This window comes from Canis lupus, chromosome 2 (genome assembly GCF_048164855.1).
Source record: "Canis lupus baileyi chromosome 2, mCanLup2.hap1, whole genome shotgun sequence".
Taxonomy (NCBI): domain Eukaryota; kingdom Metazoa; phylum Chordata; class Mammalia; order Carnivora; family Canidae; genus Canis; species Canis lupus.
In genome coordinates, this window is record NC_132839.1 from 21,445,103 (window position 1) to 21,463,344 (window position 18,242).

General features: G+C 37.2%; 1 protein-coding gene and 1 long non-coding RNA gene across 10 annotated transcripts in view; one reads left to right on the forward strand and one right to left on the reverse strand.

The window, feature by feature from the left end:
• The first annotated feature begins 434 nt into the window (after window positions 1-434).
• The window catches only part of TMEM161B (transmembrane protein 161B), a 68,248-nt gene continuing 50,440 nt past the window's right edge, over window positions 435-18,242 (forward strand). For 2 of the 9 annotated variants that reach the window (XM_072792517.1, XM_072792592.1), the window contains exon 1: window positions 1,013-1,092. Coding sequence is in view for 1 of the 9 variants with exons in the window: in XM_072792489.1 (XP_072648590.1) it covers window positions 1,090-1,092 (3 nt within the window). In the remaining 8 variants the exon portion in view is untranslated. Of the gene's footprint in view, window positions 568-958; window positions 1,148-1,624; window positions 1,645-2,677; window positions 2,713-18,242 lie in introns of those variants that run through there. The other 7 variants (XM_072792554.1, XM_072792489.1, XM_072792509.1 and 4 more) reach the window with 7 other exon arrangements.
• Window positions 8,913-18,213, reverse strand: LOC140613981 (uncharacterized). The gene is made up of 3 exons (XR_012014892.1): window positions 18,127-18,213; window positions 12,976-13,140; window positions 8,913-8,984 (listed from the first exon to the last, which is right to left on the reverse strand). It is a non-coding gene; the product is annotated as an uncharacterized lncRNA (long non-coding RNA).

Here is an 18,242-nt window from a genome sequence, read left to right on the forward strand (position 1 = left end):
AAACTAGACAGCGGCAAAAGGAGATCCTAAAAATGAAATTGTAGATACAGCCACGTCTTAAGCACGGATCCCCAAGTTGCGAGACTAGTTTCTGGGTTCAAGGTTTTCTGTATATCCACTTCAAGCACGCCTCCAGGACTGTGCCTTATGACCACATAAAAAGGCACAGAGCACAGAGTTGAAGCGCACAGATTTTTTTTGGGGGGTGGGGGGGGGGGGACGGGGAAACCCGACAACACAAATTTAAGGGGTGCATAGGAGTTTCACTTTTTTCCCAGCCGATGATCTATATAGTTTTTGTTTTTTTTTAAATAAAAGGAAACCGTCCATACTGGAATGTCATAAGTAGGCAGAACTGTCCTGGTTTCTCTGCTCTTGCTCCGTGTTCTTCTGGTTTCCACTGGTCTGCGGGAACAGTGAAGAGACGTCTCAGGATCAAATTCCACTGCCCTGCGGAAGGGGAGAGCTGCAGGGCACACTGAGGCAGGTGAAAGGACGACTCAGGGACAGCCAGGTCTGCGGAGATCCGGCAAGGCTCCAAGAAGGGGCAGCCTGCAAAAGGAAAAGGTAACAAGAAAGGGCGTGGCTCAGCTGGAGCAATTGATGACTGTAGTCCCAGCTGCCCGGGCACGGCCTGTGGTTTCCTCCGTCACTGCGGGGTCGCCCCCCGCCCCCGTCATCAACCTGCGCCCCCATCGCCCCCCACGGCGAGGATGCACTCGGGACCCAGCCACGCAGCCTACCTCCGGCTCCTCACTGGCGCTGCACGGCGCGCCGCCCGCCCACCTACCTGTGCTGCGCCTGCGCCTCCCTCGCGCGCTCTCAAGGTCGGCGCCGCCCCCAGCCTCTACCCTCAGCACCCACGGAAGTGGCAGGAGAGGACGTCCTGCGTCTCCTCACCTCTGCGTGGCGTGGGGTCGCCGGCGTTCAGGAGAGAGGGGCGGGACTTCCTGTCCCGCGCGGGCCGAACTTCCGTCAGAGCCGGAAAACTCTGTCCCTCGCGTTGTTTTAAGAGGCTCCGGGCGGCGGGGTGGGGAGGGAAGGTCCAGGACGGTCCCGGGGACTCCAGGGCGTCCTGTCCGCGGCGCCATGGTGAGTCTTCCTGTGAAGGCTGGAGGAACAGCAGTGGGGAGCAAAGGGCCAGGAGGTCAGTCCTGGGAAGGTGGCCAGTCGGGTGCCCAGCTGAGGATGGAGCGGGCTGGGGCTGTGGGCTGAGCCGCGGGGGCCGCCCCCCCCCCACCGCCCCGGGGCTCCTGGGCGCCCGAGGAAGCGGCAGCCGCCCCGCCCAGCCGTGGGGCCCGCCTGCGCTACCGAGTAGGCGGCCGAGGGTCCGTGGCCCATTCACTGCGTGCGGCGCGCGGCGCCAGGTGGTCCCGGAGTTGACCTTGCCGGGCTCCTCGTCGCCGCCCCTCCCTCTTCCTTCGGCTGCTCGGCAGCAGCCGAGCACTTAAGATCTTAGAAATAAATCCCTTTAGCTTCTCCAGGTGGTCACAACGTATCCCTTCGTAGAGGGTCACCACCTGTCACTCAAAGAAAGGGCCAAGTCGGCTTGCCTTGCACGCTCAGCCCATTGGAAATCGGGAAGGGTGTCCGTCTGTCCAATGAAAAATTCAGGCTTCATTCATAAGGAGAGATTTTTATTTGGTAAGGAATATCGCAAATGCTGGGGCAAATAGAAAGAATGCGCTAACCGTAAGATTCGCAAGGGTCTCGAAAGTTAAGCAAGAAAAGGTTTTTATTTTATTTTATTTTATTTTTTTTTTTTACCCCTCTCTCTTTAGGGAGAAGTGAAACAATCCTAGAAAGCGCCCAGGTGTGTGGGGAGGTGCGATGAAAGGGAAGTACCGGTTGACTAGTAGGTCGGAGATTGTGTTACCCTCGGTCCAGCCGGTTCTGAGGAGGAGCTGTGTTAAGCTGACAGCTTCAAACCCAGGGCGGGCCAAAGTTCAGGAACCTGGGGAAGGATGATCTCAACCAGAATTTGAGTAACAGATATTTTGTTCCAGTTAATTCACGGGGACAGGCCATTCAGCCGGTCACTGATGATGAAACAGAGAATGGGAAGTTGCGGGCTTTGTCCTTGACCTTGTCATAGGTAAACAAGTGGGACGTCTTTGAGTTTTCCCTAAGTCCTATGGGGGCTGGTGGTTCATTGCAGTAAGCCCCTTTCCAGAACACAAAAGGGAGTGGGAGGCATTTCTTAAAACCTTTGCTGTTTTCCAAGATCACAGGGGTCTGGTAAAGTTCAACATGGTCAATTATTTGACTATATAAGAGATTTCAGGTTCTCATCCGGAGGGCAGTCTGTCTTGGAATTTAGTCTCAGTACACCACGCTTTTCCAGGACCAAATGTTGACATTGTTCAGCTGTTGTGTTTGATGTTGGACTTCTCAATGACTTTGAGAAACTTAGCTGTGAAAGGAAAGAGCTTAAAAATGTGGTTTCTGGTGCAGTCTACCAGCTAATGTAACCTATGACACTTTTGGGCACTGGGTGGGTGTTTAACCTCAGTGAATAATAACACTCTGTATTGATTAAGAGGTCCCCCCCCCCCCCCCCGCTTTTGTATCAGTGGAGACAAAGATAGGGAATAGGAGAATGAGAAGGAGCCAAAGACAATAATTAGCCTCTCTACCTCTACTTCCCCACCAGCCTTAATTTTACATAAAGGAAGAATCTGAGGACTAGAAATAAGCATCAGTTTACCCAAGGTAATAATAGTTTGGCATAGCTTGACTAAAACTCAGATCTCCACTTTAATTTAAGCTCAGTTTTGGACTTCTTGCTCTGAAAAGTTAAATAAAAAATACAATAACAATCCTTAAATTTAAAATAGCCACAAAGAAGCTGAATGTGAATTTATTCCCAGTATTCTGTAAGAGGAAGACTCAAAACTTGTAATTTTGTTTTAGGTTAAGGTAAACTCATGCAGTTTCTCAAAATGTCACTTAAGAGAATGTCACCAACTACCAGCCAGGTAGTTGAGTCTATTCTGGTATTGCTTACATTTCTGTGTTAATTTACTTTACTTTAGTGTTCTCGATCATGAAATTGATGTCTCTATATGCAAGTTTGGTCAAAGTGTTTGGAATATATCAAAAGACGGGGTTTAGCCATTAAATGAAGTAAGGGGTTGAATTTATTTTGATTACAGGTTGGTTAAATTAAGGACTTTTGCATTGCTTCGACCTAATGATGTGCAAAGCACGTAGTACTTGAACTCAGAAGACCCACATTCTGTCCATTATTAGTGATAGGATTTGGCAAAATCACTTACCTTAGGAAAGAGTTCCAGTTTCCTCCTAGATAAGAAAAGTATGGCTTGATGAAGACGAAAACACCGTCTAACTCTCACATTTCTGATTCTATGACTTTAGGACCTTTTTCAGAATAGGTATATGTTTCTCATGAAATAAAATTTAGTCTCCACCTTTTTTCTTTATCTTTTTGATTTTTCAAGTTTCATTTGTTTTATCATTTTTTTTTTTAATACATCATGTAGAAATCTTTGGGATCTTTGTCCATATGTTTGGGCAAGTATTTCACTACTGTCTGAAGTACTACTTCAGAATGGAAAACAAGGTCTTGAGACTTCTATATTATTTACTTATTTTAAAGATTTTATTTACTTACTCATTTAAGAAAAAGAGAGAGCGTGTGTACCTTTAGCTCAGGTCTAGATCTTGGGGTCCTGGTATTGAACCCCCAGTTGGGCTCTCTGTTCCGCAGGGATTCTGCTTCTCCCTGTACCCCTTCCCACTGCCATGAGCACACATGCGCTCTCTCTCAAATAGTAAAATCTTTAAAAAATAAAGTGTGTGGGCATAGGGTCGTTCATAGTACTCTCTTATTCTTTTAATGTCCATGAGGCCTGTAGTGATGTCCCCTCTTTCATTTCTGATATTACTAATTTGTGTCCTCTTCTTTTTTCCTCAGCCTGGATAGAAGCTTACTGATTTTATTGATCTTCTCAGATAACCACTTTTCCATTTCATTGATTTTTTTTCTGTATTGATTTCTTTCCAATTTTATTTATTTCTGCTGTTATTTCTTTTGCTTCTGCTTGCTTTGGATTTAATCTCTTTTTTTTTTTTTTTTAGTTTCCTAAGGTGGAATTTTAGGTGTTTGATTTTAGATATTCTTTTCTAATATTTGCATTCAATGCTATAAATTCCCATTTAAGCATTGCTTTTGCTGTGTCCCATAAATTCTGATTTGTGTTTTCATTTAATTAAAAATATTTTGAATTTGTCTTGATTTTTTTTTTTTTTTCCTTTTTGAGCCATGTGTTATTTAAAAATGTGTGGTTTATTATCCCCATATTTTGGGATTTCCCAGTTACCTTTCTGTTACTGATTTCCAGTTTAATTCTAATTGTGATCTGAGGGCAGACATTGTATGATTTCTGTTCTTTTAACTTTGTTAAGGTGTGTTTTATGATCCAGAATGTGGTTCTTGGTGAATGGACATGTGTAGCTTGAGGGATGAGTTTTCAGGTTTTACCAATTAGCCATACTGTGGCAGAGATTTGGATTTCTCAGTTCTCTGACTTTTCCTGTAACTTCTCTCCTTCGCTGCTTCTTTCCTAAAGAAGCTTAGTTTAGATAATAGTAGAGACTGTTCAAGGTGCCTGGGTAACTCAGTTGATTAAGCGTCTGACTCTTGATTTCTCATGGTTCTGATATCTAGCTCCACATTTAACTTAGGATCTAAGACTCCCTCTTCTTCTCCCCCCCCACTTTCTTAAAAAAAAAAAAAAAAAAAAAAAAAACAACAACCAAAAAACCTCTCAAAAACAAAGTACAGATTGTTCTCTTGTTTAGCATTTGGTTGATTCAAGATTAATTCTTAAAACTAGCTTATTCTCTGGACTTTGGTCCACTTTTTAAATAGTTTAGTTCTTTCATTTGTTCTAGAGTAAAAATGTAAAGCAAATTTAGTTGATTTTAGAAAATCAGAAGATAGTTGAAAGTGTTTATTTCTAAGAGATAATTTTTGTGCCCATGTTACTAAGTCAAGCATGAACACAACTTGCTGCAAAGAAACTTTGAAGAAATAAACTTGTTTTTCTACTCCTTATGTACCACCTGCCCTTGAGTTACAGGGAAAAAAATTGTTGAAGTTCTGGTAAAATATACATTCTCTTGGTTTTGATTGATATGATTATACATTTTGTTTTACTCAGCATTTAAAAATCATGCTCTTATCTCAAAAGTATTATTTAGTCAATCATTCATTATTTGTTAAGCACGGTGTATCAGCTGTATCTGTATTCATGGCAACAGGGATATAACTGGTTTTTTTTTTTTTTTTAAGATTTTATTTATTTATTCATGAGAGAGACAGGGAGAGAGGGGCAGAGACATAGGCAGAGAGAGAAACGGACTCCGTGCAGGGAGCCTGATGTGGGGCTTGATCCCCGGACTCTAGGATCACGCCCTGGGCTTAAGGCAGGCGCTTAACAAGCCTCTGAGCCACCCAGGAGTCCCATAACTGTTTATTAAGCAGAGATAGTCTTGCCTTTGTGCAGTTTATGTTTTACTGGGAGATTCTGGTGATAATCAAATGAGACATAATATATGTTAATCATGACAAATATAACAAAGATAAAGTAGGGTAAGGGATAGAAAATTATTAGTGTAGTTATTTTAGATAGGGCATTCAGGGAAAGCCTCAAGAAGAGGTGACATTGGAACAAGTCATGTATTTAGCATATATGCCTGGTGTCTATACATATTTATGAACAGTACCCTAAAAATATACTGTAATATTAGGCACAAAGTTCATATTGTCTGTAGCTATATTATTCTTTCAATAAAGATAATATTAACCTTTTTTCCAAATAGTAAACAGGAAAGTTTTTTTTAAATAAACCTCTATAATAGTAGATAATATTTTATTTAATAGATTGATTTATGCTACCTTTATTTTTAAAAAGGTTTATTCATTCAAGAGAAAGAGAGAGAGAGAGAATCTCAAGCAGACTCCACACTGAGTGTGGAGTTCGACAGAGGGCTCAGTCTCAGGACCCTGAGATTGACCTGAGCCAAAATCAAAGTCTGATGCTTAACCAGCTGAGCCACCCAGGTGTCGCTCTGCCACCTATTTTTAGTCTTTTAAGTTACTATAGTTCTTGAAAGACACAATTCATTTACTCAAAATATCCTTATTTTACATTCATATCTTTCAGTTACTTAAAAGACTTAGTAATGCCATCGTTAAAGTAGATTAAAGTATCTTGTGTTTTGCCCATAAAGAAAAGATTTAGAAAAACCTGAAATCATTTCAGCTTTTAATACTTTGATATTGAGACTCAGGATCTTAATGTCTGATTATAAGGCTTTATTTATTTATTTATTTATTTATTTATTTATTTATTTAAAAAAAATTTTTAAGGCTTTATTTTTTTAAAAATTTCTAGGTAGTATGAAAAAACAATCTGCTCATCTACACATATTTTTAAAAATGACGAGAAATTCCAATACATATATGGCATGGAAAGTGTGCTTGAACTAGAACTAGATGACCTCTATAGTTTGATTCAAGGTTCTGTGATTCTGAATATGTGAAACTGAATATCATTTGTTTACTTGAATGCACATTGACGGGATAAGGAGGGTATAGTCAATTTGGAGTTCAAGAAGAGTTTCACAAAGGATTGATTGGATTAAGTCTTTTAAGGGTAAGTGGAAGAATGTTAGGTAGATAAATTGAATTTTACTTTTCATCAATAACACTAATTAGTGACAGTTATTTAGGTGTTAATATTTACCTACTCATATTAATTCATTTAAATCTTCATGAAGTGTTTAATCTTGAATTTTTTTTTATCTCTACTTTTTTACCTACTTCTTTTAAAAACCTCTATCCTACAAGGTGTAGAAATGGAGGCACTGCAAAATTGGAGTAACTCTTCCAACGTCGTACAGCTAGCTAGTGGCAGTGGAATTTGACTTTAACCCAGGTGGTTTGGCCATTGTACTGTTGTGCCAGTCTTTTTTTTTTTTTTTTCTGTTGTGCCAGTCTTACCATTTATATTTGATAGGTTTTAACTTATGAGAGTATTAATTTCTAAAATGTTTCCCTATAGAAATAATATGCTGTTATATTTCTAGAAAACCTTTCCCAACCTAGTTAATAACTAATATTACCTCTTATGTAGTATTAGAGAAATTGTTACAGACCTACATAGCACCAATATTTAGCCTAATTTAGGTGCCAAACACATTGGACACTACTGCAGTCATAAGGGTTCAGTCCTTCATATTCCCTTCACCTTAACTGCATTCAGTTAAGGCATTCCTCAAACAGAATTTATTTCCGTCGTGCCTGGGAATGGGCTTCTGGTAACACTGATCAGGTGAGGAGTAATTAGAGAACTGGTGATGAATTTGAATTTATCATCATTGTAAGGAGAGTGTCACACTTGTTGCAAGCCTGTCTCATTGTTAGCCCATTTCTTTTTCTGAGGGCTCTAAGGATTGACTTGCTCCTTTTCCTTTCACTTGAACTACTTGTTGTTTCCAACTAGAACTTAGAATTTTCCCCGTTGTGAAAAAGAATATATTGTAGGCTACCCTCCCATATGTTCACACATCATAAAGGTTTTTGCTGCTAGGAGAGTTTTATTTTTAAAGATTTTATTTATTTATTCATGAGAGAGAGAGAGACAGAGACAGAGACACAGGCAGAAGGAGAAGCAGGCTCCATGCAGGGAGCCCGGTGTGGGACTCCATCCTGGGACTCCAGTATCACGCCCTGGGCCGAAAGGCAGACACTCAACTGCTGAGCCACTCAGGCGTCCCATAGGAGAGTTTTAAAAATCACTTTCCTGTGTTACTTCCAGCTGACCATAAACTCTTGATCATAAAGATCTTTTAGGGAAAAAAGTAGAAGCTCTAGATGATATGATAAGGCTTTGCAATAAATTCTTTGAAGTAGAGAGGTTTGGATTGTGAAGAAATGTGAGATGGAAAATTCTAAGGGACATTGGAGAGCGAAAGGGAGACTTTTCTCCACCGGAAATTACGAAGAAGGAACGGCAACAAGCTGTTCTGCTGTGTATTATAAATACATGATTATAGACTACCATCAGTTGATGTTACAAATAAGGCACTCTAAGGCTATGCAATGCTAGGGCTGCTTTTCTTTTTACAATAAACAATACTTTTATCTTTGTGATAAGTAGTAGAAGCCTTTTGAAATACTAATCTGATTGCTTATTTTTTTAATGTAGTTATCTATGTCTGCCCTTTACATACTGCTTAGCTAATTTTCGTTATCTTTTACCTTTTGTTTGCCAGTGTTTGCCCAAATATAATGATCTACTTAGAAAAGCAGTGCCACACTTTACTGCCTTTTTTTCCTGAAAGAAAAAGTCACATTGGAGGATTCTCCATCATAACTCCATTAAGTTAAATGTTTATTAAATATTTTTATTATTCCACTTTTAAAGTATAAATGATTGAGTAAAAATGTTTCTTTATGGTTTATGAACCTATGTATTCAAGTATGAGTGCTTATGACTAGAATCATTTGTTTCTGAATACAGTCATTCTCAAAAGAAAAGCCATGACTTTTTCCTGAAAGGTTTTGCTTTTATTAATAGTTAAATTATGTTTAAATTCATGCTTACTATCTCTCTCCACCTTTTCCCTATTAGATTAATTAACATTAGGACAGGGAGGCCTCACTATCATTTGTTACTAGACAGCTTAGTTGGTTGGGTAGGGCAGATGCTAACTAGAATTAGAATTAGTTGCAAACTAAATGTGTTTTCTAATCAGGAGGGACAGACAAGACAACTTGGGTAACATTCATTATAATGTTAAGTCATAATTATAATCGAAACATTAGCTCTTTAAGAGTAACAGTCTTTCCCAACTTGATTTTAACTATTATTTATTGAGTGCTTATCCTTGGTTTTGATAGAAAGCTTCTCACTCAGAAGTATTTAAGGTCATCATAGTTCTCCTGATAGTCACTGAAAGAAAATTGCAGGCCACAAAAAAACAAATCATTTAATAAAAGAATTGGCCAAATATCCAGATAAACTTAAAAAACAAAACAAAATAAAACTGTAGAACTATTGATATTCACAGATCTCTTTAGAGAAATTCCTACACACCAGTATTGAGGGGAGAATGCTGGGCAGTGGGCTAGGTGTACTCCACATCAATTTGTAGCTCTGGTTTACTTGTAGGTCTTCTATAAATTTTAGCTCATTTAATCCTTATGAAGAAAGAATAATCATTCCTATCAGCAGTAAATGCACCTCACAGGCTTTAAAGGTGATTTAGAAATGTATATTTACTAAATATATGAATGCCAACAATCCATTGTATATTTAATTAAAATATTGCAGTCATCAACAATAAGATCTTGGAAGATTTTGGCGATCCTTTGCCAATTCTTGTCATTTTGTAGATAAGGAATAAGTCCCAGTGGGCTTGTCTGACTGCTACTAATGACAAAATGACTTTGATTTTCTTTTTTTTTACGTTTAATTATTCATTATATTAAAATATTTACAATAAGTGCATCTTTCTACTAGTTAAATTTTCTTGACTTTTGTATACGGCTTAAAATTTAGAGTTAAGCTGAAGTTTTTATTTTAAATTTATTTGATGAATCTTTATCAGTGTACTTACCAAAGTTGTTATTTCTAGTTTGTTTAAAAGAAAGTATTTCTAACACGTATCTATTGTATTAAATTGAGAGGATTATTTTGTACAAATAGATAAACCTCTTTCTCTGAGATACAGTATATTATCTGTTGATCTTAAAGTGAATAACTTTCTTTATGCTAAAGTTCAGTGCTTGGCATATAGTAGGAACTTGAAGGTAGAGAAAGATCCTGGGCAAATTAATGCTTTATCCTTTTATTTCATCTAAAGGGTAATATTCATCATATATTGAAAGCCTGCCATGTTAGGTACTTTCTGGGAAGTGGGTGTAGGGCTGTAGAAGTGAGATGAATACTGTATCAGTGGGGCAGAGACCCTTAAATTGTTGGTCATGGTTGAGCATGCTAAGTTTTTTAACAAGGAAAGTTTTATAAGGGAAAATGTTGAGGAATGGATAGGAGTTGGTCTGAAGTAGATGATTTATAAATGTCAAATATAAATTTATTAGTTTTGACTACAAATATACCCCCTACATATTATTTCCTGTAATGTCAAAAACACAGCTAAGGAAGAGTACCAGAATAGCGATGCCTTCTTCCATTGAACCTTTTGTTACTTATCAATACTATAATGAAACATTTATGCATGTCTTAGAGGTGAAGTGACTTATTAACATCTTTAAAAATATTTCATTCTTCATCAATATTTTAATTACTGGCTGGTATTACTTTTATATGAGATACTGCATAATTTACTCAACCTACTGTAACCAGAAAATCATCTTTTAAAATAAAAAACCATTAATTTCAACACTAACATATTCAAACGGTTAATTATATTTAATTAAAGTGCCCTCTATTCTTGTTAAAAAATGTTCTTGTCCTGTTTGTTGTTTGTCTTCCACTTTGCCTTATCAACTTATAGCAAGGAAAATGTCTTAAGTTTATTTCTAAATTCAGTCAAATTCCAAGGAATGGTTTTATATCATCATCTTAAGCAGGAATTCTGGAGCTTTTATTTTTGAATATAGTTAGGTTAAATTCATTCATTTTTCCAATGTTGTAGGTCTAATTAAGATATTTAGGATGTACCAAGACATTTTATTGAGGGTTTTTTATTTTTGACCTTAAACTTCATTAACTTTTTTATTTTGAGTTCGAAAATAGCAAAAATTTCTGTTTGTACTTTTTACTTTAAGAAATTAAAAACATGTTCTGTGTTCTGAAATGTGATGCTGCAAACCAAACACATTCTGTAAGCAGTTAAACTTGAAAACCTATGCGCTTGAATTCAAATTAGGGCTGTTGATAATTGTATTTTACTGTTTTCTTTCTCTCATTTTACCTTCTCATTTATATAATTCTTTTGGTAGTATTATTTTGAAGTATATGAAATTGCTGTTTTGTAGGTCAAACCAGTTAAATATCTGTGATTTCATATGATTCAGTTAATAAATTTATATTAAATCAATGGGTGACCTTGTTTAGCTGGTTTTCTATACAAACCTTTTGTTATTTTCATTTTATTTATTTAGCAAAGTTTTCCTATTCTTATTTCCAGACCTGTTTATTGTCTGTAAGGGTTGGAGCTATGTTACAAAACCAGAAAAAGGCCAGGGTAGTAGACCACATAACCCTAAGATTCTCCTTACCTGTTCATGATTGTTTTATGCTGCTTTTACCTGCTTTGGCATTATATGGAAGAACTTCTCATATTAAATCTCCATTAAATCTAGATAGCCCACAATCCTATTAAAGACCCTACTAGAAGTAATCATTTTTTAAAAAATCTATCTGGGATCCATCAGTCATTCACATGTATAAGTTTATCAGACCTTCTTCTGAGTTTCTAGACCTCTTCTCAGTCATATTGCCAAGATCCTGGCCTTGGCATGGTTATTTTCCCCATTATGAAGATACATTTTTAAATATATTTTTATATGTCGGTCATTCTAGTGTCCATCAGATTTTCCTCTTATTGCTCATTTTCTACAAAGAATAATTGTGTCCATTATTTCCATCTTTACGTAATCACTTCAGTTTTATCCCTATCAGCTGATGCTACTGTCCTTGTAGAGATACTTTTTTTTTTTGCAGAGATAATTTTTTTTTAAGTTATTTTATTTTATTTTATTTTTTATTTATTTATGATAGGCACACAGTGAGAGAGAGAGAGAGGCAGAGACATAGGCAGAGGGAGAAGCAGGCTCCATGCACCGGGAGCCTGACGTGGGATTCGATCCCGGGTCTCCAGGATCGCGCCCTGGGCCAAAGGCAGGCGCTAAACCGCTGCGCCACCCAGGGATCCCTGCAGAGATAATTCTTAATCTTTTGCCTAATTCCCCTTTTTTCCTTTAAAAATCTTTTTGATTTTGGTTTTGCTTTTTTTTTTCTTTTTAAGTAAGCTCTGCACAACATGGGACCTGAACTCACAAGTGAGTGTGTGCAGGAGTTGCACACTCCACTGACTGAGCCAGCTAGACTCCTGGTTTTTGCTCTTGTTTTTGAAGCAGTTTTAGTTTAGTTCTTATGGTGTTGGTTGGACTATTTCAGAGGACTTCTAATTTACCTCTTTGCTTCCAATTACTTTTAACTTTTTAATTTTTCCCCACAGTGGCAGTTAACCTTTCTAAAATATATTTGATTTGGTTCATTCCAGTCTTAAGATCTTGGACTCTGAGTACCTGTGTGCAATCCATATCAAAGTCTACAGCTTGTGAAGTTGCTCATAATTTTGGATCATGCCATTTACTTCTTAGTATCTATCTAAACTTTTTTTTCCCTTTTTTCTGTAAGAATGGGATACTTCTTTAACCTTGTAAGATTAGGTCAGATGTCACCTCTGAACCAATGTTTCCTAGTTCTCCCATTTAGATTTAATCACTGCCTCTTTTGGAGTGTTCCCAAATCACTCGCATTGACCTCTACCATACCTTATCACATATAATTTGTAGATGGAAATTAGGAGTGGTTAACACTTTAAGAGTTTGATTAAATTACATGATGCAAGATATGAGTTGTTCCCTCACCTTGAACTTAGATACGGATTGGTTCTAAGACATAAGGTAGATTAGATTATAGCCAAAGCAGTGATATTTACATATCAAAAGATAGAATAATTTTTAGATAGATTTTTGTCTAAGGAAAGAATGTGCCAATTGGAATGCAGTTTTATCAGTTGAAATTCTAGAAGCTCAAATAGCCAAAATTGAACATATTTATCCAGAACTATTTACCATTGAGAGTGTTTTATTTTATACTCCAGCTATTCTCTGTATTTCTTCAAACTTTAGCACTGCCTGCATAAGCCATCCCTCAATTCTACCTTTTGCTCTAAATCACTACTCACCTTGGGGTACCTGGGTAGCTCAGTTGGGTTAAGTGTCTGACTCTTGATTTTGGCTCAGGTCATGATCTCAGGGTCATGGAATTGCGGTTTCAAGCTCGGCGCAGAGTCTGCTTGGAATTCTTTCTCCTTCCCGTCTGCCCCTTCACCTGCTTGTGCTCTTGTGCTCTAAGTAAATAAATAAAATCTTAAAAAATAAAAATAAATTACTACTCACCAGGCAGCCTACTTAAAATTTGACCTCCAAAGGATCATTAAGACAGTAATTGAATATACCCTTAGTGAACTTGAATGTCTGATCCACTTGATAGTTTTATGTTTCACTGTAAATTAGTTGATAAAACTTTTACAACTTCATTATTGTCAGTTTTTCATGTAGATAGTACCAGCAAAGCATGTTTTCTTTGTGTTCTGAAAAACTGAGAATGTAGCCGAGTTGCTGTCCTTAGGAAACCTGCCTCAGGTTTGTTAGTCCACTTCAGTTTCCTTCAGTCTACAGATTTCCTGCCCAGGGGCTGTAGGATTCTATCAATAGGCTAAAACTTCCTGAAATAATCTTTGAGATATTCCTCATTTTTATTCTACATTTGTTTTCTTTCATGTTCAGTCACACTCAGTTAATCTGACTGGTTTCCTTCTGACCTACTTTTATCTTTTTTCCCGCCTAGTCTCAACTGCTTCTACCTTAGTCTTAGGTGTTCTCTTTAGTTGATTAATATATTGCTATATCTCATTTTTCTTATGTTACATGGATTATTTCATCCTTGTACCACTGTCTACTGAAAAGTTTTTCAACACCTCAGCTAAATGTGTCCTCTTGGTTATAATGATTCAACAGTGTAAAATTTTGTCTTCATCTTATTTCTCACAATTCTTTGACATATGATACTAAAGTTTGCTTTGATTGAGCTAGGATTTTCACTGTCTCATGGTTACTCTATGTTCCCATTTGTCATGTAGCCTGGAATGCCCTTCATCTCTGATTTCAGTTTCCATGTTAGGTTTTGTCTACTCTGTGAAACTTTCATATCCGGTTTTTTTCTATTTCTGTTTCTACATTTCTATAATGTTTGTTCATCATGCCATGCAATTTTATGCTGCAATATTGCTGTAGTATATTTGTTGTTACCTTATGATAATCTTGGATTTTAAGTTCTGATAAGACTGATTCGTTGGTAGTAATGCCCTTCATTCAGTCGTTCAACAAATATCAAGACCCGTATTATGTGCCTTGAACTATTCTAAATGTCATTGTGTCATTTGGGATATAACAGTCATTGAAATGCAAAATTCCTTTGCCAAGTTCCTGATAACAGCCAGCAAGATATTGGGTGTATGTTAGACAGCTTGTACTTGTAAATTAAATTTTTGTTTGCTTTTCTTATATGTAGATGTAAATAATTCTATAGTGACATGATTTGGACTTAACATGATTTTTAGCATTGTTTGAGTGAGATCCTAACTCATTTGTCACATGACATATAGTGATAATATAGTTCTTATCACCAAAGTAAGGGACATTATATCTATAGTACTGCTACTATCTTTTGTACAGTTCTTCCTCTCAAACCTGAGCTTAGCTGTCTTGGTACTGCTGGGTGATCCGTCATCTATTCTTTGCATGTTATTCAGAGTGATTTTTCTTAAATATTGCTCCAATGGTACTACTTTTCATAGTTTTCCCATAGCCTTCGGGTTAAATTCTAAACCCATTTCATTTTGAAGCAGGTATCACTGATGGTCACCAGACTGAGCCATTGGGTCTTGACTTAGGCTTTATGTTCCAAAGTGTCCTTTCACAGCTTTTCATCCTTAATCATTTTTTTTTCTCTCTCCTTTTGCTGTGTTTTCAAAATCTTCTGCCTGTCTTCTCATCACTTTGTATTGTGATGGTCCATTTACTTTCCTAGCTCCCTGACTGCTCATTGGTGACAGGGACTGTGTTATTTCTCCCTATTGCATGTGAGCGATCTAATGATCATCAGCACATGTATTTTGTTGGTTGCTCATTAAATATTAATCAAATGCACTGAATTTAGTGGAAAAAGTATTAGGTTGGAAATTACGGGTTTGGGTTTTGGTTAAGTCTATAACTTTGATCTTTGTTTGAACCCTGATTTCCTCATTTATAAATTATTTAGAGATGGTTTAAGTGCTCAAAGTGTGAATTCTAAGTTTTATATAAATCTAGGTTGAAATAAAATGTATACTTTTAAATTATTTGAACATCGTTAAGAAGTCTATCTCAACATGTCTAGTTATCACTAAAACATGTAAACATTCAAGAGACAAAAACCAGGAAGGTCATTGGGTAATGTGGGGAATTCCGATTGGATGAGGGGCCACCAAATGTGGACTGTCCACAGTGGATGGGGGCTGGCAGCACAAGAGCAATGGGTGGGACAGCAGAGCAGAGACTGCCTGCTGTGGTGAGGGGCCACATTTATAGGGTGGAGTAAGGAAGTAGGGGACAAAGGGAATTTTCCCTGTTTTTGGTAATCTTAGGAACTGTACTTGGCTGTAATTGGTCAGTTAAGGCTTGTGGTTATTTTGAGGTGGGTTGCTTGATGAGCCTTTTTGCATTCAGCTCATGGTCACTATGGGCCCTTTTGCCTTACTGTGGTTTCCATTGCTCAAGCCTGTTGCCTAAAAGCATCCTCTACAGGTAATATCCTTTTTCCTTTTTCTCCCTTCTACCTTCTTCAGGGATATTATACTTGAAATGCTTTGAGGTGGTCTGAGTCCCAAGTATATATGCAAATATGGCTTCTAATGGTGATCAGCCTGTGCTGTGTGTCAGCTGGAGGGCTAGTTTAATGAAACAACAAAATATCAACTCCACTGAGTCTGACACAGAATTCCAAGTTCAAATTTAAAATTGTAGCACTTTGGGACTCTTGGGTGGTTCAGTGGTTGAGCGCTTGCCTTCGGTCCAGGGCATGATCCTGGGGTCCTGGGATCAAGTCCCACATCAGATTCCTTGTGTGGAGCCTGCTTCTCCCTCTGCCTGTGTCTCTGCCTCTGTATCTCTCATGAATAAATAAAATCTTTTTAAAAAAATTGTAGCATTTATATTTAAATTTTAGGAGTTTTATTTTCAATATTGACAAGATAAAATATTAGTATCCGATATATTTTATTTCTTGGAGGATTGTTTAATCTTCCTTGGCAAGAACTTTTTTTAACCTACCCAGAAATAATTACTGACAAAGATCAAAAGGATTATTCTAGAGACTAACTTTGCCTTGCTCTTCATGGCCTCAGGTTAATAGATATGTAAAGGTTGAAACCTAAGTTGCCCTAGTGTTTTACCCTTCTTGGGTGCTTATGAGCTATTTCATAAGTGACTTTTCCCAGTTCTAGTTATCAAGAGAATCAGGGCCTAGGGTCAATGAATCTAGACAGAAATGATCTCTTTGGTCAAGTTATTGTTTTGATACATTAATAAAAGCATTAAAGCTACTTGGGTCAGTGATCCATATGGTTGTGTTTGAGTTTTCGGCCATGATGGGCTTTGTAGCCTCACTACACCTCTGCCCAGTTAAAAAGCTTTCTATTGTGAAATATATGGTTGTTCATGGTTAAATTTATTTAATCATTCTCTTTAATTAAAAATGAGAAATGTCCAGGAAATTTTATTTTTAAGTTAAACAGTTCAAAAATTCTGCTTTTGTATAAAAGTAGACATAGATGCTAAGTTGGGCAGTGAAGATAGGTTATTAGAATGGTTTGTTTTAAAGTTTCAAATTGTTGTGTCTCAGCAAATTGAATACTTTTTATATTTTAATATGTTAAGCCCTGCAATGTATGTTGTAATTGCATACTAGTAATATCTCAAAAGTCGATCTAAATTTAGTGTTTGTAGTTTATTAAATAGGTAATATATAATTCTGTAAAATGATTGCCATTTTGAAAGTCTATTTGATGGACTCTTTTCTCAATATGTATAAAAAGGGAAAACTTTGGTGAAATGGTTGCCACATAATTCTACCTCTCCAAAAGATTAGATACATTCTTGGAAAGACTTACTGACTTCTATTAGAGTTCTGTCAGAAGAGTTGCATAATTGTTTAGCACAGTGTGTAGGTGAGGTTTTGAGAAAATATTTCCAACTTTGTTTAAAAAGGTGGAAGTGGCATAATAAAGGAATAGTGTGAGATTACAGTTTTGCTTTGACCATTGTTTAGTCAGACATTAACCACTACATTGAGATTGGTGTTTGCCTTTCTTGGGGTTGTTCTCATTCATTCCTCCTTTGCCTCCATATTCGATAAGCCTCTGAATTTTGCAATAAGATCTTCAGAATGCTTTTCTCTCCTGAGTACCAAGGATATCACTGTAATTTAAAGTTTCCTTATTTCTGGTCTGAGTCATTACAGACACCTAATTGATATTCCTAATTTTAATCCAGTTTGCTGATTTTTGTTTTTTGCCTTCACGTGGTTTACATCTTTAGTATTGTCTATCAGTGATATCCTGCTTAGTGATTTGGAATAAGAGGAGAGAGTTGAGCAAAATATCTTCCCCAGTTCATCACATTTATTAGATATGACTAAGATACGACTTCTGCTATTTAGGAGCTTACACTCTAATAAATTGGTATATATGTTTGTGAAAGATTGTACTAGATGACCTTGAAGATTCTGTGACACTATCACTGCTTTAAAGACTAGTTTGAGATTCACTTTGTCCACAAAACTTTCCCTGCCTAAAAACTTATCTTCTGCTTTTAAGTCTATAATCTCAAATAGACCAACCTTCTGACATACTTGCTAATATATTTCTTGGCCTTGTTCTGCCTGAAAGAGTTCTTTGTAATGGCATTCATTGTATGGAGATTGCAGAACTTCTATCACAAACCACACAGAAAATAGGATAGTAAATTCAAGTGATAGGAAATGTGAAAGTAGAAAGGTAAAAATGTAACCTCTTTGATGTTAGGTGAATATAAAAGTGGTCTGAACCTTAACCCAATTGGTAGAATTTAAGGCACTAAAATATCCACAGTAAAACCAGAGTTAAGGCAGGTTTCAAAAGCATTTTAAAAGCAGTCCTGTTTAAGAGCCATTTTTACTTCCTTTTTTTGGAGATCTGTCATATTTTTTCCTCTTTTTTTAATTAGGCATTTGGTCTTTTAGTACAGTAGTTACCCACCCTCACCGCCCTCCCCTTTCCTGCCGTCTGTGGTTTCACTTTCCATGGTTTCAGTTACCCACGGTCAACCATGGTCTGGGAGCAGATGATTCTCCTTCTGATATATTATTAGAAGG